Raw genomic sequence first — 23158 nt, forward strand, 5'->3', positions numbered from 1 at the left:
CCCTTGCTCCTAGGTCACTGCTGAAACAGCACTTCAGAATGTTGCAGCTGCAATAGGTAAAAAGTTTGAGACTCAAGAGGGTGAGTGTTTTGACAGATTTTAGTGGCATTATTTTAGGTTGGGACAGAGATGAAGAATTGCTTGAGATAAAACTGCTTGATACTGGACAGTTAGGAGGCTATATAGCTCTGAGTTCTTGGAAGTGACAAGTGTTGGGAGTGATAAGTGCATACTGTGAAGGGTGCAACTGAGATGACCAGTTGTTTGCTTTTCAGTAGGTGGTCTTACTACGGGTAGCCTGACTGGCATAGGAACTGGAGCCCTGGGCCTTCCTGCAGTGAACAATGACCCATTCGTGCAAAGGAAGCTGAGCACATCTGGACTGAACCAGCCTACATTCCAGCAGAGTAAGATGAAACCTTGTAAGTGGTAGTGTTGTCTGTGGCTGTGAAGTGTGACTGTGGTCTGCAGTTAATCTGCATTTCCTTTGGGGAGGCTTGGATCTGTAGGTGGTAAATGTTAGAAATGTGGCTCTTGTATTATGCCATTAGTCTGAAAAAGGTGCTTCTAAAGTTATATACTAAAAGTTTACCAAGTGGCCTGGGGGGAATTTAAAAAAGAAAAAAAAAAGCAAGCTGTTAGCATAAAAATACAACATGTTATGGATTTGCATGAACAGTGTGTTTGTGTCCTTTTTTTTTTTGTTGTGCTGTGTTTTGAACAAAAGTGTTGTCCTGCTCTTTACAGAGAATTGTATGCAGCTGGTAAGAGGGTGGTTTTTGTTTTGTAACAAGGTTAAACAAAGCTACCTGGGTAAGGTCCTGTTGCAGCAGAGAACTTGACAGGTGAAGCAGTGAATTAGACTGCAACATTGGATACAAATAAGACTAACAAAAGTTGGTGGGAAGGTGGTTTTTGGAAGGAATAATTTTGTTCCTAATGCTGAGCCATTATCGTTAACTCATTTATGCCTCTGAAGTATGCTTACAATGAAATGTTTAAGCCCTCAAGTGTTGCCTTTAGGAATCATAGCCGTATGCTAAACCTTCCGCATTGCTGTTATTACATATGGCTCCTTTGATAGCTCCTCCATAAAAACGAAGTTACTGATCTCTACAGATGTGCAGTGGAGGTGGCTGCAGTGACCATTTTTGGGCTTGAACATTCAGTATAAACTTGCTTGAAGCTCACTGGCTGGCCTGAAAGTTTGTGTGAAAGTTTGTCTGCATGTTAGTGTTGTGTAGCATGCTTTATTCTAGTCTGTTTTGCATTCATTTAGTTTACGTGTCTGTTGAGGTTAGCTTGGGATGCAGTGGGTTCTAGGAATACAAGAGTATGAGGTTAATTCTATCTTAGGATTCAGTTCTTTTGCATAAATACAACATACTGAAAACGGATTTTTAAATCACAATTCCTGTCTAATGGAAAGGTTAAATATCCTGCTTTTCAGAAGAACTAGCAGGTTTTGTGTAGATCAGAAGAGTTGAAAAGGACTAGGTGAAATCCTGACTGCCTGAAGTTGTTCTGAGAATGATACCTCTTCTGTCTTTTAACAGCTGACTTATCTCAGGTGTGGCCAGAGGCTAATCAGCACTTTAGCAAAGAAATAGATGATGAGGCAAACAGCTACTTCCAGCGTATTTACAACCACCCACCACATCCGACCATGTCTGTAGATGAGGTGAGTTCCCTCCTGTAGCAGTTGCATTACCTGTCCAGAGGTTTGCTATAAAGTTGGTAGTAATTATTCCTTCATGTATTAGTTCTAGTGGAAAACAATAAAGGGCTAGTTTTAGATGCTTGCAGGATTGCTTTTTTGCTTGGCTGAAATTGTATATTTCTAAGGCAGCATGCTTTCAGAGTAAATTTGCAGCTGATCATTACTCAGCTTTGACTTCTGTGGACTGAAGACCTTAGATGTCTAATTAACACTCCTAAAATGATGCTAAGTGGTAAGAGTTCAATGTGGAGTGGAAGCTTGTATGTTCAAATAAGTGCTAAAGTGTGCCTTTAAACAGTCTGTATAAATTATACTTATCTTGACTATATTTGTTTTTAAAGTATCTAAAAATGGCTACAATTTCTAAATATATAAAGGTGTCCAAAGTTCTACCTTCTGAGCTTTGATAATTATTTTGGTTAGTCTCTATAAGAGTAATTATCAGTCTGATGTGCTTGCTCTTTGAAGTACTTCAAATTTACTTTAATATATTTGTGTGGTTATAAATTATGGAAGATTCTCATTTTTCTAATTTTGAAGCAATGGACTGGGCGGTCACAAGTTTTGTGAAGACAGTTACTTGAAAGGGGAGAAAACTAAAGTCTGAAGAGGAAGCTTGTTGTAGTGATGTAGAGTCTGCTCTAAAATGATATCTTCTTGAAGCAGTTGTTATGCAGTCTAGCTCGTGGTAGTGCAATTTACCTTAGTAGTTGTAAGCACTCTTGAAACCTGAAGATGTGGAAGGGCTGAAATAAAGCAAATCTGTTGGTAATAATTTCCAATTTCTTTGCAGGTCTTAGAAATGCTGCAGAGGTTTAAGGACTCCAACATTAAACGGGAACGAGAAGTGTTTAACTGTATGCTGAGGAACTTGTTTGAGGAATACCGTTTCTTTCCCCAGTACCCAGATAAAGAGCTGCACATAACAGCCTGCCTCTTTGGTGGGATAATAGAGAAAGGACTGGTTACTTATATGGCATTGGGCCTGGCCCTGCGCTATGTTCTTGAAGCCTTACGAAAGCCTTTTGCATCCAAAATGTACTATTTTGGTATTGCTGCACTAGATAGATTTAAAAATAGGTGAGTGTGGGTTTTGGTAATACCTGTAACAGTACACATAATTTCTTGTTAACCTTGAAACTGCTCTAATTATGCAGTACAAGATTGCTTATATGTGTTATAAATTTACATATCTCAACTTCAGGATTACTTTAGCGATAATGCTGAGCTGAAACAAAACGTGCTAATGTGCTAGTTGAAGGGTGACTTTTTTAAAATCAGAATGTTCAGTGTGGTACCTGTATAAACATGGGACAAACTGAGATACTGAAACTATGTAGTGGACTTTGTTTATAAAAAAAATTCAGTGAAATGTTGAGTTAGACGAAGTTGTCAGCTTGTTAGAAATGGGGTGAATGTAATTACTCTTTACAGGTGCATTCTAATGGAGTGCTATTTGCACTGTTCATTACTGAAAGACTGGTTAGGAACTAAGCTCTAGGACATTGGTTTTACACAGAAATCTCAAGTATGGCAAAATAGCTCAAAAAAAAGCGCTTTCTCAAAGCTTTGAATGGATTGCAGATAGAGGAAACTCTCGAGGCAGGCTGCCATAGTAGGCAGGATTGTACACCCATGGGAAAAATTTCCATTCTGCAAGGAGATACTTGAACTTGAAAAGTATTAGAAAGCTTCCTGGAATTTAATGACTAGAAATGTGTGGACCTGAAGTGTGGACTCATAAGCAAGGAGCATGTTATCTTCTGTCCTTATTCTTCTTTTATAGTTCATCTGCCCTGCAGTATTTCATCTGTAGTAAAAGCTGTTGCTTGCAGCATTCATGCTTGAATATTGTGTTGTGGAGTTAGCTGAACAGAATGAGTAAAGACACTTAAGGCAGACATACTTGAGACTTAGCCACCATCTTACTCCTCTTAAGAACCATTTTAAGTGGGACCTAAAGATTTTAGTCTCAATGACTAGTAGCAGTGTCTAGCATTCATAAGTGGAACTATAATACTTGGTGTGCATAGGTGAAGCTTCTGTCTTGGGTGTTAGGGGCAGTCTGGTTTGCTGTTTAAAATGCACTGAGCCAGACTACAAATTACTTATCCAGTAATCTTACTGCAAACACTGAATATAAAAGCAATTGTCTGCTCAGTCAGAAGTATTGAGATGTAGGATAAGATGAGTTGCTGTGAATAAACCTTGTGTTTTGCTGTTAAATGAATCCATTTCAAATGGGTTTTGCAACAAAAAGTACTTTGTAGAAAATGCTTTGTTTATAGCACAGCTGCTGTAAGCGGTCCAGAAGTAATTCTGTGATGTGGTATGGGAATGACATACCAGTGTTATATTTGTATTTCTCTGTAATACTGTTTTTGATCTGGGCTTATGTTTCTGACTAATGCGTATTTTTGTCTGACAGATTGAAGGACTATCCCCAGTATTGTCAGCACTTGGCTTCTATTAGTCACTTTATACAGTTCCCACATCATTTACAGGAGGTGAGTGTGTTCTTATTAGCACACTAGCTTTCTGATTTCAGATTCTTTTGAGCAAATTCCTGTTTTCCTTTGGAAGAATAGTCTGTGCTGTCACAATTTTAGATAGGGTACATCCACAGAATCAAATGCCTTTTCTTAGGTTTTGCCATGGGATGGAGGGACAGGTGATGGTGGTTATCTGGTACCTCTTCTATTTCCATAAATCTGTTAGGGTTGCTTATGTTGAAATAACTGCCTGAATATAACTGCATGATCGACCAGTGCACGTGGGCATGGCCAAAGGTTTTAAAGGCCTTCAGTGGATTCATGTTCCAGTCCCTTAAGGATTTGGGAGTTCTCTTCTAAAATAGAGGGCATTCAGCTGGGTTTATACAGTTTCATACTCAAACCTGCTAAAGTAATCCAGATGAAGGTGAGAAAAACTTCATTCCTGAAGGTCTGATCAGAGTAATGGAAATACTGTGTAGTCCAAGGAGTAAAAGCAGTGGTGATCATACAGTGTCTGCCTTGAAGGTGCTTTCATTGGTAGAAATACAGAAAAGCTAATGCCAGTGGCAGAGCTTGAGAGCATAATCTAAATAAGGGAAAATGTTTAGCTGTAACATTAAGGTAGAGAGGCCATCTACCCAAAGCTGCAAAGTCCAGTAGCAGTGTGTTTCACTAACAGGTTTCAGACCATATCCCTTAAATGATAGTATGTTGTCTGATGTTACAGATTTCTGGGTAAATGTATTACAGTGGGGAGGAAACTTCCTTTCTATTACGGAGCTACTTTAGAGGATGTAAAAACTTAGTTGGACACTTCAGAACTGTGCTTTTGCTTATTCACCGTGAACTTCAGGCTTGACTGTTTATGTATAGCTGCAGGAGTCCTTGCAGAAGACTTCTTACCTGCTTTGTAACAAGGTTCTTTATAATCACATGTTTCTCTTGTGCTCTTGCCCCTCTTTTGCTCTGCTATCCCAGGCCTGCAGAGATGGGGATTTCTGGGTAGTGCTCTGTAAAATTTTAAGGATGTAGAGCCCCTTGACACTTGGTGAACCTGTTGAGGTCAGAGGTAGAGCTTGAGGCTCTTCTCCAATAAGAAAGTAAATAGTGACAAGACACGTTTATAAGGGTGTTCAGTTGTCTTGCAGATTCCCTTAAGGGCATTAGTGTCAAGTGTTTGAAAGATTGTTGGCAAACCTTTACTCTGCTCATGCTAAAAATCAGCCCGTAGTTCTGTTGCTGTGTGTGAAGTTTTGTATGTGCTTGTTTACCCTGTTTTAGTACATAGAATATGGACAGCAATCCAGAGATCCTCCTGTGAAGATGCAGGGTTCAATCACCACCCCTGGAAGTATTGCACTTGCCCAGGCTCAGGCCCAGGCCCAAGTTCCAGCAAAAGCTCCTCTTGCTGGCCAAGTCAGCACTATAGTAACCACCTCAACCACCACCACTGTTGCAAAAACCATTACAATCACCCGACCAACGGGAGTCAGCTTCAAGAAAGACGTGCCGGTAAGCATTCTGTCACTCCAGTGTCCTTACTGGAGTAGCAAAGGAGTTAAGTAGCTGATCTGTGTTGAGTACATGGAGACAAAATCCAATTTAATTTCTAACTACAAGTTTTCAAACTGTGATCCATATTTTATGTCTAAAGTATATAACCTTTTCAAATGACCAGCATTTTTGTAGGGAAGGCATTTTTGATCATGAAACTATAGAATTACTAGGGTGTCATGTAGAAATGTGTTTATTAAGGCTTTAATTATCAGGACACTTACAGAACCATCGTTTCTGTTAATGACTTGCAATAGGAGTCTTGAAATAATTGGCAGCTGCTATTCTGCTTGGGGCTTGAGAACACTTACTGCATGCTAAATCACATTTGACCTACCAGTTCTAACTGCGTTAGGTTTTTCAAATCTTTAGTCACTTAGGTAAACATATCTCTGAACTGCTAGTCAAAGTTATTACAGGGTTGGCAGATTGATAATGTTGGCTATTCCACAGAAAGTGCTGGGGCACGCTTGGTCCCAAATGTATGCTGAGGATGCGCAGAGCTGTTACTGTGTGATAACTAATGCACTGTAAAGTCAAGCCTGTCTTGCTTCCTGGTACTGTCTTTGTATAGCTCTCCTAGAAGAAGCTTTTCAAATTCAAGGAGGCAGAAGCCAAAGGTGGCTGAAAATGTTGTGAACAAACTGTGGGGGACAGTTCATAGTGTAGCTGTTAATTTCTTTCACACCTGATTATATCGTGTAGATAGCTGTTAATTTGAGGTGTTTATATTTTCCAATTTTAAACTCAAGTCATGACTGATATTTAAAACTATCTCCTTTCCCCTTAATTGCAGTGTACCAGGTGCTAAAGACCTTGGGTTCAGACTTGCAGCTGCAGGGACATGGGTCACATTCTGTTGACTTATATTTGGCGTGCTTTCTCAGACACAAACCTGTGGGATTTCTCCTTCCCAAATCAGCACTGAAGTGCTTCTGGAGACTCACTACTGTACTGTGTACCACTCACTATTGTACTATGATTTTTCTCCAGGCTAATAGAGTATGCAGGCTGTTAGCCTAATGGGTGCCATTGCAGTCGCACCTGTTATATATGAATGTAAATGCTAGAGGTTTTTTTGTACAGCAGCATTCTTCTGCTGAGTATTGATCATCATTTGTAGAGTAAAAAAAAAAAAGAAAATCACGTGGCTCTGTTAGAGTGCTGCTGAAAATGAATCTGAGACTGTAGATGTCACCTGATAAAGCTCAATTCTTTTTTTTGCTTGACAGAACAGAGCAACAGTTTCTTTTGATGTCGTCTCTATGTAGTGTCTTATTCTTAACTTCTTGTTCTCCTTCCAGCCTTCCATTAATACTACCAATATTGATACGCTGTTAGTAGCAACAGATCAAACTGAGAGAATTGTGGAACCTCCAGAGAATGTCCAGGAAAAAATTGCTTTCATCTTCAATAATCTGTCTCAGTCAAATATGACACAGAAGGCAAGTATGGAAGAACACTAGTAAAATTATTTTTTTATGTATTTCTGAAAGTCCATTCTAAAGTGGTGGGTGATGATGTTTCTACAGAAATTTCAACTTGCAGAAAATTAGGAGGGACCACACTGTAAAGAAATAGTAGTTTCCAACACTTGTTGCTTGAATGTCTTTAGAGATACAATTTTTCAGGGAAAGGTGAGATGAGTAAAAGCTGTTTTTAATCTTGCTTTCTCCTACAAGTTTCCTTGTTCCTGTATAGCCAGATCCTTTATACTAAAGTATTACATGTCAGCAATGCTTTGTTTTCAGAAAAGCATGTCCAGCAGATGCCCAGAATAACCACTGGATAGTCCTTTCTGATGGTTTTTGTCATTTGAAAGAACTGAAAAATATTAATGCAAGTTTCTGAAAAACATTAATACAAGTTTGAACAAAAATTCACATTGTAAATGGGCTGGGTACCACTTAATATTGCAAGGTTAAGCTGATGGACTCTTGTATTTCAAGCTGAAATTCAGGGAATTTTTTCTGAACTAGTAGAAATCTGCAGTACTGCTGCAACCTGTGCTATCTGTCTTGTGGACAGATGGCTTTAACGTAAAATGCTGACATTTATTTTGCAGTTATCTGGTAAAAAGCTGAGAAGTGGGGGAGAGGTAAACTATTATGCCTTGCTGATTTTGATTGAGTCCTTACTGGTTGACCAGATCTTTGGATGATGAGACACTGATTTCAAAGCATTATTTTTAAAAAAAAAAAACAAACCCAACCTTTGTGTTAAAAGCAATTGACTGACCGTGACTGTGTGATGGTCAGAGCTGACCCCAAAAGTTTTTGGTCATCTTCTCATATCTTCTATGGCGTGCTGCTTCTTTGGTATGGAGACAGGTTGAAGAATTGAAGGAAACAGTGAAAGAAGAGTTCATGCCTTGGGTATCACAGTATCTTGTGATGAAGAGAGTCAGTATTGAGCCTAATTTTCACAGCTTATATTCAAACTTCCTTGACACACTTAAGAATCCAGAGTTTAATAAAATGGTTCTGAATGAAACCTACAGAAATATCAAGGTGAGTAGCACAAGTTTTCTAATACTTAGTAGATTTAAAGATTTAGAAGCGTGCTGTTCTCCTCATGCTGCTTGCTTACTATGGTGCTGATCTTCAAATATGGAATATCATTCAAAAATCTACTTGCTAGCTTACAATTAAACTAACAAGTTACTTTTATGAATACTAGGATTCTTCTGGTTTCAGTCAGGAATGTACCAAAGACTTAATTCAAATTGTATAATGAGAGGGTAAATCTGCATTCGAATTCATTTATGTAGGTTGACTCTAAATTTGTGTGAGGCTTGCAAATTATAACCTAGGGGAAAATTGCTTATGGTCTAAGTTCTTTTGTGCAGGGAAAGTATGAAGATAAGAAAACCACATTCTGCTGTTCTGGTCAAAGAACAACAAAGGGGAAGGGGAGGGTTTAGGAAGTGGGAGTGTAACAACCAAAATTCACTAGAGGGCAAAGATGATGTGATGGGGAGGAAGAGGGAGAAGCAGCAGCCCGGAAGAGATGAGTGGATGAAACAAGTTTGTCAAGCAAGCACTACTTTTAAACCTGTTGGTGGAATTTCCTGACCACCATGGGTTACGCTGTAGTGCAAAAGAATCTCCTGGCTCTTCAGAGCATCGCTGACCTTGCTCTGTTCAGCTGATGCTTCTCTGAAGCTAAGGAACAGAACTAACAGCAGAATACTTGTGACATGATTTAAGTCTGGAAATGAGAATTAAAAGGTTTCCCAAGAAGTGCAAACTGTAGCCTTCAGGTCTATGATGAAGCATTAAGAGGAAGCATTACCTTCACAAGTTATACTTTACTCAGTGAGTAGTTGTAACAGTCTTGACACAGTAAACGGTGAGGTCAGGAAAAGTGTAATGCTTTTTGATCCTCTTGAAAGAAAGGAATTTTGAAATCATTACAGGGCACACTTGTGGGGTGCTGCCTTGAAGCAAAGACTGCTCTTGAGTATCTCTGTAATGTGACTGTAGCTCAGAACTTAATGTTCTAAAACTTTACATCTTAAGTCAGATCAGCTGTTGGATTTTGTTTTGAATCTGATTATCTTCCAGTTGTTGCTCAAGTTGCTTTTTTTCATTAGGTGCTACTGACATCAGATAAAGCTGCAGCCAACTTCTCAGACCGTTCCTTGTTGAAGAACCTTGGTCACTGGCTGGGAATGATTACGCTGGCTAAAAATAAGCCCATCTTGCACACGGTGAGCTTCTGTCTTTACAGATTTGTTTGGCATGAAACCAGGACAAAAGTATAATTCCAGAGTGGGTCATTTAAGACTTATAAATATTTTTTATATCAGAAAAGTTAGTAGTTAAGTTCTTGTCAAATAAAGTAATTAATCCCATGTAAAAATGTATATCTATAAATCTTTGTTCAAGAAGTAACTGCTGCTTAGGAGTCTAAAATTCAAGGACTGTCTTGACTTAACCTTGCCAGTATGTCCTATAAGGAAATAGTGTTTAAGTGGAATTTTTGCAGAGTGCTTGCTGTTCTCTCCACCCTCTTCCCCTTTTCAATTGTTGATGGTATTTTTCAGGATTTGGATGTGAAATCGCTACTACTGGAAGCATATGTTAAGGGACAGCAGGAATTGCTTTATGTAGTGCCATTTGTTGCCAAAGTCTTAGAATCCAGTGTCAGGAGTGTGGTAAGTGACTTTGTGCTGACAGAGTTATTGCTCAAGTGGCAAAATAAGTATTGCAGAAAGTAATTAGCTTTCTTCACAAAGTGATAACTGATTGAACTTCATGGAGAGAAAGAAAAGGGATGTAAGGGCTTAAAGTGAAGGAGTTCTGTTTTGAGGGAAAGTACATGGCCTGTGCCTTTTTTTGCAGCCTAAATTGAGCTGAACTGTACCATGGTATCCCTGAATGGAACTCTATTGAGAAATGGAAGGATGCCATTGAAGTGGTTCTAGGATCTATTTTTTTAATTCTCCCTGCCCCTCTTTGACCCTGGTCAACTCTTGTCAGTTCTACTTGACATAGAACTGATCTCTCAGAAGGACTAAGTCATTGTGTTTCTAGTTTAATGTTCAGCTAGCTTCCTAATCTAGTTCCAGTCAAACAGAATACTAAATTCAGCCTTAAGTGCACATGTACAAACTTTTCCATAGCTGTATGCACACATGTTCACATTTCAAAAATTTCCAGTCATAAGTTATTCAAATGATTTAAGAAGTTTGTGTAATTCTGCTCTCCTCTTTGTTTTAGGTCTTCAGGCCTCCAAACCCATGGACAATGGCCATTATGAATGTTTTAGCTGAGCTACATCAAGAACATGATCTAAAAGTAAACTGTTTTTCTTTTCTATACCTACTGAGTGTGAGGTTTTCTTGACAATACCAGTCAAGAAGGATGTTGTGAAGGACCAAATTTCGCTTCTCACTGCTTTAGCATGGGGAGAATTGGGCATTGCTTAATTTGGTAGAACTTGGATGAAACTCTTCTCCTGTGAGGTCGGCATGCAAGATATTTGTCTAATCCTCAGTCACTATTAAAGCCTCTAAAAAGGCATGGGGTTAGAATGGGAAGCTTGGGAGTCGAGTGGCCCAGTAAACGTTTCGGGTATTTTCCTTGTGACATAACCTAAACTAGAATTGTTGTGCAGTTGAATCTGAAGTTTGAGATTGAGGTGCTCTGCAAGAATCTTGCACTAGACATCAATGAGCTGAAACCTGGAAGTCTCCTGAAAGATAAGGATCGTCTGAAAAATCTGGATGAGCAGCTGTCCGCTCCAAAGAAGGATGTGAAGCAGCCAGAAGAGCTACCACCCATCACAACTACTAGTAAGTACATTTCATATAGAACCCAGAACCACGCTATAGAAGTTCAATTAAGACAGGTTATGCTATTGCAAAGAAAAATGTGAAGCTGCATAATGCTGGTGTAACATTGCTGAATGCTTGGGAGCACTTGGATAGTTTTGTAACAGAAGTAGGTGTACAGAGTTTGGAGATGGAAAGGGAGTGGAAGCTATTCTGAGGACTAATTCTACACATGCTGTGTTTAGCTAGCTACTCCTTAGAAGGGAGTGAAGCAGGATGATCTATTAACAAGACATCAGGGGCTAAACTGTGTCGTAACAAACAGCTCTGTTAATACGTGTTGAAGCTAGTTTGGTACTAATTGGGAAAATGGAGAATAAAAATTGCTTGATAAGTTTAGGAGGCTTCATGATCGAACTGCAAAATTTTGTTCTTGGTCACTTGCTGGTTTAAATGAGAATTGTATACTTCTGTTATAAGCATTTGCTCTTCAGTAATGGTTCAATACAAACATTCTTGTATTCTATAGCTGCTTCCACAACTCCAGCTACGAGTACCACTTGTACAGCCACGGTTCCTCCACAGCCTCAGTACAGTTATCATGACATCAATGTCTATTCTCTAGGAGGGTTGGCTCCACATATTACCTTAAATCCGACGGTAAGTTTTAGAGCTGATTTGGTTTGCTAAAAGAGTTCTTGCCACCAATATTGCCACATCTCAGCTAGTGAGAGCAGCATTTGGTAAGTTGAAGCTATTGAAGAGTCACTTCTCAAAAGTAATGGGGAGGATGAATGCTAACAAGTAATCAAATGGAGAACTTCAGGGGTGGTTAGTAGCTATATTAGCTAACAAAATTTCACATGGTCAAGTGATTCTTTGCTGTGAGACTTACATTAGTATCCAGTTTATTTCTGGCAATAAGTGTCAGTTGAGATTAGTTGCTATCAGGACTCAAGCTTAAAGGAGCTTCTCTGCTCCTTAAGAGCAACTTAGCTCTTAAGTTAGTCTTTGCATTGTGCTCAGCTGCAACTTCGGAAGAAAAATGGTTGTATGTCCCAGTTTCAGAATTATCAAACTGATATTGTAATAGCTGCATGTGGAACACAGGAGTGCTGCACTGTAGACAAGCTGTGACAGTGAACTTAATAGTTTTTCAGAACATGTGAATGTCTAGGATAGATGGGATTTTTTATTTTCTCTTAACTTTCCTAATCTTCCTCCAGATTCCACTGTTTCAAGCCCACCCGCAGTTGAAGCAGTGTGTGCGGCAGGCGATAGAACGAGCAGTGCAAGAGCTTGTCCATCCGGTGGTTGATCGGTCCATTAAGATTGCCATGACTACCTGTGAGCAGATAGTGAGGAAGGACTTTGCACTGGATTCAGAGGAGTCACGAATGCGTGTGGCTGCACACCATATGATGCGGAACCTGACTGCTGGGATGGCCATGATTACCTGCAGGGAGCCTTTGCTGATGAGCATAGCTACCAACTTGAAAAATAGTTTTGCTACTGCACTGAGGGTAAGAGTCGCATCATCTGAAGCTTATTTCCAGCTTATAGGACTGTAGACATCCAGCATTAGCAAATCAGTTCTCCGCACTCTAGACTTGTTGATTAATTACATGGCTTAACTAGTGTGTACATGAATTTAGTGGACAGGTTTCTCATGACTTGTGGAATTACAGTGAAAAAACTGTGCTGAAATAACAGCTCATGTCAAACACTCTTAAGCTGGTAAAGTGGATCTTACTATGTTACACACAAACTTCCTGGCTACCTTTTTATTTTGTGCCAGTGTTCTCTTCAGTTTGATCACATTGCAGAAGCCTTGAAGTACTTATCTTTCTGTGGGTTTTGAGGTAGAAAAGCTGGAGTGGGGAGGACTGAACTGATTCTGGGACTTTCTGGTGGTGTCTTGGATTGTCTCAACAAGCATGTATGTTTCGGGCAGATCTTATTTACTTGTGCTGTTAGCAGATATGTAGCTAAGATTTTTCTGCATGGCTTGTTAATTTGTTGGGTTTTCTGGAGGATATTTTCAGGTCTCTTCATGAATAAAATTTGAGCTGCAGTGCTAGCTTCCCATTCTTGGCTAAACGAACACAGTTCATGAACTGCTGGCCAGAACAGTAGCTGCTACCCAGAAAACTGTCACTGAAGAACGTGTGTAGGCAAAAGTCATTCAAATTTTGTGGAAGGCTTGGTGCTAATGTATCATGGTGTGTGTAAAAATGTCATGAATGGTATGAAAATGTAGCAACATTGTAGTCAAGTTTGGGGTGTTCTGGTTTTTTTTAATCCCTGAAGATGTGTGAAATTGATATGGGGCCAGTTGTAATCAAGGAGGTTTTCTTAAGGAGTAATTGTACAAAACATTGCGTTGCGGAAGAAAGTGCTGTACAAGACATCAAAAGATTCACATCTGGCTTAAGCAGTGTAGTTTTCAGGAATTAATGAAGTAGGGGTAGATCCTAATGGACTAGGAAATCCTAGTAGATTAGACTGTTTGTGTTTATATGTGTATACCATTTCCAGTGGGAGTCGCTGCTTTGCACCCTGGAAAATAAGTCCGTCTGTTCAGGGTTTTCTTAAAGCAGACTCCTGAGAAGAGAAGAAGAAAATCTGTATCAGAAAGGGAACCCACTGAAAAAGGCTTACAACTAGTGTTTTGCATTGTTAGCGATGCACCTCTATATCTTCTGATTACAACCTAGGAAGCAGAAAAACTTTTGTGCTGTGATGTGAGGCTTGCTTTTCCTGCATTAGCATCTGTTGTATGTGTGTCAGTCTAAAGCAGAGCTTTATTTCTATGCCCTGGAGATAGGTTGGTGGAGAAGATGGAGAACCTCCTGCTGTTTTGTTCCTTGTTGAAAGCCTTTACTGTCATCTTGCCTACATGTTTTATTCAAAGCTATGCAAAATTAAGTTTATTATTGTATATTCCATGCAAAGAGTGCATTCCTAAGAGCATTTCTTCTTATTGCTGGTTTTCTGTATAGGCAGTGGTGTGGATTTTAAGGCTAGCAACATACAGGGAAAATTTACAGCTGTCGCTGATTATTGTGATTTTCAATAGGCAGCCTCCCCACAACAGAGGGACATGATGGAGCAGGCAGCAGCCCAGTTAGCACAGGATAACTGTGAGCTAGCATGCTGCTTTATCCAGAAGACGGCTGTGGAAAAGGCAGGCCCTGAGATGGACAAGAGGCTCGCAACTGTAAGTATGGGGCTGCTGTCTTTTATAAAGTATTATATGTGCTCATATACATTCAGACTCAGTGTCTAAAATTCAATGTGGTGTTTGGATTTTTTTCCCCAGGAATTTGAGCTCAGAAAACATGCTAGACAAGAGGGTCGTCGGTACTGTGATCCTGTTGTGTTAACTTACCAGGCTGAGCGGATGCCAGAACAGATCAGGTTAAAGGTGAGGGTATTAACTGCGCTATGTTCTGATGCTGCTCTTCTCCCCATCCTGACAATAAAAAGTAGATGGCACAGCTTCACCTAAGCAATCTTGTATATTTTTAGTCTTGTCTAACAGTGCAACTGCTATTAGCTTGATTAGTAATGGAAACACATTTGTTCCAAAACGGGTGTTCATACCATTTTCCTCAATTTCTTGAGGACATTAAAAGTCTTGTCTCTTCTTCTGTGCTGTTCCTTTCACTGAAAGATGGCTAGTCTGTTTTGTTGTCTTTTTTTATATTTTATTTCCTTAAAGGACATATCATGTGCTCTCAGCAGAGCATGACTTTTATGCATCAGACACACATGAAGCCAGTATTCAGTTATTCCTGTTTCTGGGAATGTGAGTTGCAGTTGTAGAGCAAAAATGCTCCTGTTTGGGGGTGTGGCAGGAGAGGTAGGACCTCAGTGCAGAGCAGCCAAATCCTACTTCTTGATGTCTAGGCCACTGTTTAAGAATGTGACTGAGCAGCTACCTGTTACACAAACTGCCCTCATTTCTTACTGCCACAGTGCTTAACAATGAGGTAAATGCCTGTTCTTTTCATTGCAAAGGTTGGAGGTGTGGACCCAAAACAGCTGGCTGTTTATGAAGAGTTTGCACGCAATGTCCCTGGCTTCTTGCCTACCAATGATTTAACTCAGCCTACAGGATTCTTGGCTCAGCCCATGAAGGTAGAGATTTCTGAATTAATTGGCTTGAGAGTACTATAGCCCTTTTGGTGAATGTTGCAGAACTTTTGTCCTTTGCTAGAAGATTAGTAAAAATCAGGCATTTGTATTGCTTGGGAATAGTGGTTGAAAGATGAATTAATTTTGATGTCAAACTAATGGCAACATAAAACTTATATCCAGTCTTAGAGGTTTGTAACACAAATTGGGACAAGATCTGCAAGTTATGATTTACTACATGTAGTTTTAGTAGCAGTGAAACGTTTTATTCAAATCTCAGGTTACTTTTTCAGGAAGGTCAAGCATGGATTTTGAGATAATGAACAGATTTTTGTATGCATACTTGGTTTTAAGGACTGCTAGAATTGCTAGTTATTTCCACAGCTTAATTTGCTCATATTTGTGTATTTAAAATGCCAGCATAACTAACCACAATACTGTAGAGGTCTAAATTCTGGATGCTATAATTTCGGAAGCAGAAGAGCCAATCAGTATTTGAGTTTCACAAATACAATCCTTGCAAAAATCACTCACTCCCACCTTCTCTTAAGCAGCAAGCTTGGGCTACAGATGATGTAGCGCAAATCTATGATAAATGTATGACAGAACTGGAGCAGCACCTGCAGTCCATTCCACACACCCTGGCCATGAATCCTCAAGCTCAAGCATTGCGCAGCCTCTTGGAGGCAGTGGTGGTGGCTCGTAACTCCCGTGATGCTATTGCTGCACTTGGACTGCTGCAGAAGGTGAGTGTTAACAACTCTTCTCCTGTAACAACTCGCCTGGAGTTTATTACTCATCCGGTTTGTGGATTTTCTTGCTGGTGACTGTGTATCTTCATGCATCCTGTGGAACTTGCTTGGTGAAAAACACTGAACGATTGCTGTCTTTGGAAATTCAGTAAATAAAACTGGACGAGGACCATGGTGTTCACTTGGTGTATTGTACACGCAGTGGCCAGGCTGCTGTGGAAAGAAGCAGGTACAGAATCCTGGGACTTAGGGGAGTTTTGTTCAGATGTGGCAAGTAGAGAGCTATTGCACTCCAGAATAGTCTTTGATTTCAGGATGATTTGGAGGCTAAGATGATGTTTGCATTGCCCTTGTAGGTGGATAGTGTTGAGCATAGTACTGGATTTATAGTGGCACACTTGGGGATTGTATTTTGCAGTAACTGTTAAATGAGTATGCATGGTGGGTTGACCCTGGACAATGGCCAAGCATCCATCCAGCTGCTTGCTCATTCTGCTCTCCTGCAGGACAGGGAGAAAATAGAGGCAAGGCAAGATGACTTGTTCATCCAGATTATAACAGTTTAGTAGGGAAAGAAAAAGCTGTGTGCACAAACAAAAAGATTAAAATCGCTACTTTGCATCAGCAGGCAGATGTCTAGCCAATCCTCAGAAAGCAGGGCTTCAGCGCATGTAACATTTGTTTGGGAAGGCAAATATCATAACCATGAATGCCACTCTTCGTACTCCTTTCCCTGAGCTTTTATTGCTGAGCACGATGTCATATGGTATGGAATATCCTTTTATTCAGTTTGGGTCAGCTGTCCTGGCTGTGTTGCTTCCCAACCTCTTGCCCATCCCCAGCCTACGCACTGGTGCGGGAGGCAGAGTGGGAAAGAGAAAGCCTTGATGCTGTGCAAGTGCTGTTCAGCAATCGGCAAAACACTGGTGTGTTGTCAACACTGTTTCAGCACAAATCCAAAGCACAGCACCATATGGGCTGCTATGAAGAAAATTAACTCCAACCCAGCCAGAACTAGTAGACTATATCAGGTGGAGTGTTGCAGTGAGCTCTGCAAGCTGAGCTGGCATCAGTGCCTGTGTAGTAGTGCAGAGCAGAGTGACAGATGTGGAGAAAAATCCACCTGAGTACAGTGGAAGGATACTGAGCTGTCTGCATAAGGATCCAAGAACAGTGGCAAAACAAAAGTAACTGAAAGCTGGAGGGAGGCTCTTTGTTCTTGACTGATCGTGCTTGTACCTACTAAAGGATCTAGTACTGACTAGGACTCGACCAGGTAAATTGTGCTGCCCTTGTAAGACTCATCTTCCATTTGCTATAGACTAGCACAGATGCATCTGAGTGGTGCAGCTCTTTGTCTAAAGAACCTGAGAGCTGACCTCTGGCAGGTTCTGTAAATTTTCTTTCATGTAGTTTTTCATGAGCCGTATGCAGAATTGCTCAGGAGGCGGCATTGACTTGCAGAAGCTGCAGAACAAACTAATGCGGTCTTTCATACTGTTTGGTGCCTATATAAAGCCAGTGGGGCATAAAGGGACTGTAGGCTTGTTTGTGGTAGGACAGCTGTGCACAGTGAACGTATAGATGCCATAACAGCTGGTAAAATCTCATAGTCTTATCAAGGGGTCAGCACAATGACTGAATTGGTTTATGCATGTCTGCCAAGTCTTCTGGTGATAACTTGCTGATGTAATCTGCAGAAGATTTGGAAGAGGACTTGTTTTTTCCTCTGCTAACAGGTTGCATCTATTCTAGGCTGTAGAGGGCTTACTGGATGCCACTAGTGGGGCAGATGCTGACCTCCTGCTTCGCTATCGTGAGTGTCATCTGCTTGTGCTGAAGGCTCTGCAGGATGGCCGTGCATATGGATCACCATGGTGTAATAAACAAATTACTAGGTCAGTTATGAGACAACAGGAATATTGATGCAGCTTTCATTATCTTTTGGGAGTTACTGTGTTACTCTGAATCACTTGCCTGGTAATATTTTGCATTACTGCAATTTGGACAGACAAAAAATAACTAGCTTTTTTGTCAAAAAGATGTGATAATGCTGCTTCATCCTAGAACATGATGGGAATCTTTAATGGAATTAAGTATTAGAGATGCTGTGGGGTCTTTTCCTCATTCTATATGTCTCTGTGCTGTCACAAACAATGTGACATGGCATATGCCTGCAGCAGAAGCACTAGTACTTCAGCTAGGCAGATGTGCTGCTTTGTCCTCAGAAGGGAGGTGTCTTATGCTGAATGAACTGAAGCTCTTGAAGAGCTGTTGTGACCAGTTTTGCAGGGCAATGAATGCTTGAGGCTGATGACTCTTCTGAACTCAAACATTACTTTAGACAATGCTTAGAAGAGCCTTCTTTTGGAGCTGAGTAATGAATCACAGTGAATGGCACAGTTTCTGAAGTATTAGATTTGAGTTGCTTCGCTTAAACTGTGTTGTTTAAGTACACTTTTTAAGTTGTCGAATTCTTCAGGTGCCTGATTGAATGCAGAGATGAGTACAAGTACAATGTGGAAGCTGTGGAGCTGCTAATCCGCAATCACCTTGTTAACATGCAGCAGTATGACCTTCACTTGGCTCAGGTAAAGGGAACCTGCTTTTTTGGAGGAGAAGAGTTACGGTCAGTCCACTGTAAGATTTGCGGTTGAACTTTACTTGCCTTTGTTACATTGACAGTCAATGGAGAATGGCTTGAACTACATGGCTGTGGCATTTGCCATGCAGTTGGTAAAGATCCTGTTGGTGGATGAAAGAAGTGTCGCCCATGTAACAGAGGCAGATCTGTTTCACACAATTGAGACGCTCATGAGGATTAATGCTCATTCCAGAGGAAATGCCCCAGAAGGGTGAGATTGAAATACTGTGCAATGTATTACTTCTCTTGTGCTCACTTATGATTTGAATGTTATATAGGCAATGTCTCATATCATTCAGTCATATGGCTTTAAACTTTCTCTAGGGCTGCAGTCCTATGTTAGTTTAAACTGTCACTTATGTAATCGCGCTGATTTTATGTCAAAATAGCGGCAGCTGCAGCATCACATCAAACTGAATGCTTGAGCAGGAAAACTTTTCTATGCATCGTGCTCCAAAATACCATGGTACTGTGAGAAACTTGTTTGAATTCCTGCTTTATCGCACATTTAGGCAATATTCTTACCTGTTTAAATCTTAAATGTCTAGGTGTTAATTTGTTTAATCACAAGCAATTCATCAAATTAGACCACTCTTTCTGTTCCTTTAGACAATTTTGTTTAGAGTCTACAAAGCAATCGTCCGCTAATCTCACATGGCTTGTGTATCTACCAGCAGCTGATGGGCAACAAATGTTGCCACAGCATCTGGAAATACCTGTGGGACTTGCAGGCCTCCTGTTACTAAGGTGGAAGCATTGCTGCTGGGTTTGAGGAAGACATGGGTTGGAGCTTGGAGAACTCTGGACTGCTGTGAGAGCAACCAGCAGCTGACTGGTGGTGGTGGCAGTGGCTGCCACTACTAACACAACTGCTAGTGGGAGGTCCCAAAACAAAAGTCTTTTTGTCTGCAGTTGGTGTTGGTAGACTCTTTGCTGTAAGACTTGATTTTCACTGCAGCCAAATTTAGTGCCCCAGTCAGGCTGTTTAGCACTGGCATCTCCCTATCTTGGAGCATTTTAGGGCTTCCGAAGCCTGCAAAAGTGAAATTATTTCTAGTGGTGCTTTGTTGCAGCACACTGCTGTATGAATTGGAGTGGAACTTCAAAGCTTGTATGACTTCAGTGTTCCTTCTTTCATCATAAAAGTATCTGCTTTCATGACTTATTTCTGCTATTTCATTGAGGACTGGGAGATATGAAGATTTAGTATAAGAAATAATTTGCTTGCTTTCAACTACATTTGACTGAGCTTCCAGTTCCTGCACCTTCTGAGGGAGGAGAAATTCTAACTTGGCTCTTGCTCTGGTCTGTTGCATTAGATTACCTCAGCTGATGGAAGTGGTCCGATCAAACTATGAAGCAATGATTGACCGTGCTCACGGAGGTCCCAATTTCATGATGCATTCAGGAATTTCCCAGGCCTCTGAGTATGATGATCCACCAGGTCTGAGGGAGAAGGCAGAATACCTGCTGAGAGAGTGGGTGAACCTCTACCATTCAGCTGCAGCAGGCCGTGACAGTACCAAAGCATTCTCTGCGTTTGTTGGACAGGTAGAGCTTTTGGAAAGAAAGGTGCTTTTTATTCAACATAAGTAGGGTGTGATGCCCTCCATTTTAAAGCAGTATTATAACCATGTTAGGCATCCTTTTGAAACTTTCAGGTGTGTGGCAGTTGACTATCAAAATTTTGTCTGTTTTTTATGGTAAAATTCTGTAGAAACTCCTACTCTTCAACAAATCATGTTCTTCAGATACTGTAGCAATAAGTTGTCAGTTCAGACCATGAGGTTTGGGATAAGTCTGGTGGGAAAAGAACTACAGCTGAGATAGCTGTTGGGAACAGTTCTGACATGCTCTGTGTAATGAAGCTTGACTGGTGTTGCTTCTTATGGGTAACAGTAAAAGCTCTGATAGCCTATGGAAGGAAATTGCTAATAGATATGAGATGCAGGTGAATTGTTTCAGACTGTAAACAAGGGAATCCTTTTTCTAACTGGAATCATTAGAGTGAGGAAAAACTTGAAATTTCATTAGCTGAAGTGGTGCCTAAGTTTAAACAGCCTCCCAACATTTCACTCCATGGCACCTTAACAGGTGTGATGAACAGCACATGTCTGCCTTTCAGGTGTGACTGAGAAGGGAGATGCCCTCAGTAGCCCAACATGTGTGGTAACAAACTCCCTATATATATATATATATGCATATATATATATATGCAGTCATCTCCCTAAAACTGTGTTCCTGGCAGCTCCTTGACTGCAGCTGCAAGGAAACCCCTGACTTAGTCTGTTTGTATTGTGTAAGTTTCCATGTTAATGACAGAAGTGCTACAGATTTTGCAGCTACTAATGAAAAGAAGTTCAAGCTACAAAGTATGCATGGAGATCTTGACTGATGCAGTGATTTTTTTTTTCATGTGATTTTAGTGTCCTTGTGTGATGGCTTTTAGCCAGCTTTGTGTTGGTCTGACTTCTACTGCATAGCATCTTTTTTGAATGTTTTTAATGGGTCCTGTATTAAATCCTATTTTAAAAAAAAAATTACCTCTTCATGTGACCTTACTCCTTTTTATACCTTAAAGTATGCTTATAAAGCTTACTTCAGTATAGTATACTCATAATAGTCAATGCACTTTTGTCCTGCTTCACTCTTACCACACTTGTTTAGCTTTTGTACCTATTTGATCAGATTTGAAATAGCAATTGAAATATATTGAAGTGCAGTGTTTATATATAATTTTTTCCTTACAGGCTTTAGCTATGGGTTTCAAAGGAGTCATTTTGTAATAACTGCATTAAACAAGGTTTTATTACTGAACTTAAATGACCATGATTTTGGCTGCTTTAAATTAAGTGTTGCTTCCTTTCCACTAGTCTTTAGGACAAGAAGGAACATAGAACTTTGCAGGCAGATACCTGAATTCCTTTTAAAAAAAGTTTCTCCAGAAATACTAGAAGTTCTCCAAGAGTTAGCTGTATATATAGCTTCATGTCTGTATAGTAGGAGTTTAGAAGTAAGATGCTTTATTCAAAACCCAGAGGTTTTCTGCAGTGTAATTTGTTTCATTTTGATGGCTTTAATACTGTGGGTAACAAACAAAAGGAGATATCTTTTTTTTTAATATGTATGTTATTAAAAACAACCCCCCACTGCAAAACAAACAAAAAAGCCCACCCAGTCTTTCTCTGCATGTAATGTTCTTGTAAGGAAAATTCACTCTGCAAATGCAGTTTGCTTCTACAGAATGTTGCTGCAAAGTAGTGATGGTTCCTGAACTAGTAGCTGAAGTTTGCCCTTCCCGGAGCTTGTACGCCCCTGTGTGGGCTCCTGAATGCCTGACAGACTGAACTGCTGCCACCTCTTGCTGTCCTTCATGCAAGGCTGAGTGCTGGTGGCAGAACTGATACTGAAACAGGCTCCTCAGCTATGCTGATGGTTGAGAAGAATTGGGATCAAAAAGTCTATTTGGGAGTAAATGTCTTTGCTAAAATTGTGTTGCCACCCTCAAGTTGCCTTGAAAATACTCATCTTGGGGAAGAGTAGCAGAGAGAGCTTGCAACCCATCTCTCAAGAGTGTGGTAAAAATTAATTGAGCCAGGCAAGGTGGATGCTTTGTAAAGTGTGTGTTGGTTGAAATAAGTTGTAAAATGAACTTTCTGTGGTTACGGTTCTGAGGTTTTTTCCTTTCCCGGATAGATGCACCAGCAAGGAATCCTGAAAACAGATGACCTGATCACCCGGTTTTTCCGTCTTTGCACCGAAATGTGTGTTGAAATCAGCTATCGTGCTCAGGCTGAGCAACAGCATAACCCTGCTGCCAACCCCACTATGATTCGGGCCAAGTGCTACCACAATCTGGATGCCTTTGTGCGACTTATTGCACTGCTAGTGAAGCACTCTGGGGAGGCAACCAACACAGTTACAAAGATCAACCTCCTGAATAAGGTTGGGAATGCTTTTTGTACTCATTGCATTTAAAGTGCATAATCAGGTGTACCTTTGCTGATAAATGTGAAATGTAGACCTTAATGCAGGCTACTGCTGAGGTATCAGATGAGGACTTTGATGGGTTGGTCACTGAAATGATAGTGTTGAGTGGAGCATCAGGATGCCAAGTGGCTTTCTTGTTCACAAAGATTTCATATCAAACAAAGCTGAAACTCACCTTTGTGCCTTGAAATGAAAAAGTCAACTGCTGTTGTTTTGAGGCATTAGAAAATGTGGTTTAAGGTTGGTGATTCTGGGGTGTCTCCCTTGATTTTTATGAGGGCCTTGCCTATACTCTTACACTACTTGGTTTATGGCTAGATGGTCTTGGGTAGTTAAGACCTTCCAATGCTGTGCAGTGAGTCATTGTGACGATGATCCATGGGATAGGGAGAGCAAAGTATAGTGGTTGGGAGTTGCTGATAGAGATTATAATATTAATTTACATAATGCTTCCACTAACTAGGATTTTTGGTTCTTGTTAGAATCTACCAATTTTTTTTTTTTTGCTAATGGTTAAAGTATTATTTATAGGCTGACTTGCAAAGTAATTCTTGCTGTCACCATTGAAATGTCTTGATCTCTTTA

The 23158-nt window shown here is 40.3% G+C and overlaps 1 protein-coding gene and 1 non-coding gene across 13 annotated transcripts in view; both read left to right on the forward strand.

The window, feature by feature from the left end:
* CNOT1 (CCR4-NOT transcription complex subunit 1) overlaps positions 1–23158 on the forward strand; it is a 59836-nt gene that overhangs the window by 30451 nt on the left and 6227 nt on the right. Inside the window, exons 19-40 of one of the 12 annotated variants that reach the window (XM_052795396.1) lie at positions 276–422; positions 1557–1681; positions 2514–2800; positions 4149–4227; positions 5497–5727; positions 7074–7214; positions 8100–8279; positions 9365–9481; positions 9818–9928; positions 10494–10571; positions 10891–11068; positions 11577–11707; positions 12274–12570; positions 14127–14267; positions 14370–14474; positions 15071–15190; positions 15739–15933; positions 17695–17837; positions 18422–18530; positions 18625–18794; positions 19903–20155; positions 22280–22528. In XM_052795396.1, coding sequence (XP_052651356.1) covers positions 276–422; positions 1557–1681; positions 2514–2800; positions 4149–4227; positions 5497–5727; positions 7074–7214; positions 8100–8279; positions 9365–9481; positions 9818–9928; positions 10494–10571; positions 10891–11068; positions 11577–11707; positions 12274–12570; positions 14127–14267; positions 14370–14474; positions 15071–15190; positions 15739–15933; positions 17695–17837; positions 18422–18530; positions 18625–18794; positions 19903–20155; positions 22280–22528 — 3587 coding nt within the window. Of the gene's footprint in view, positions 1–275; positions 423–1556; positions 1682–2513; positions 2801–4148; positions 4228–5496; positions 5728–7073; positions 7215–8099; positions 8280–9364; positions 9482–9817; positions 9929–10493; positions 10572–10890; positions 11069–11576; positions 11708–12273; positions 12571–14126; positions 14268–14369; positions 14475–15070; positions 15191–15738; positions 15934–17678; positions 17838–18421; positions 18531–18624; positions 18795–19902; positions 20156–21813; positions 22258–22279; positions 22529–23158 lie in introns of those variants that run through there. The other 11 variants (XM_052795400.1, XM_052795399.1, XM_052795401.1 and 8 more) reach the window with 11 other exon arrangements.
* LOC128146680 (small nucleolar RNA SNORA46) lies at positions 8808–8946 on the forward strand. Its single transcript, XR_008236823.1, has one exon. It is a non-coding gene; the product is annotated as a small nucleolar RNA SNORA46 (small nucleolar RNA).

Source organism: Harpia harpyja, chromosome 9 (assembly GCF_026419915.1).
Source record: "Harpia harpyja isolate bHarHar1 chromosome 9, bHarHar1 primary haplotype, whole genome shotgun sequence".
NCBI classification, from domain to species: Eukaryota; Metazoa; Chordata; class Aves; order Accipitriformes; family Accipitridae; genus Harpia; species Harpia harpyja.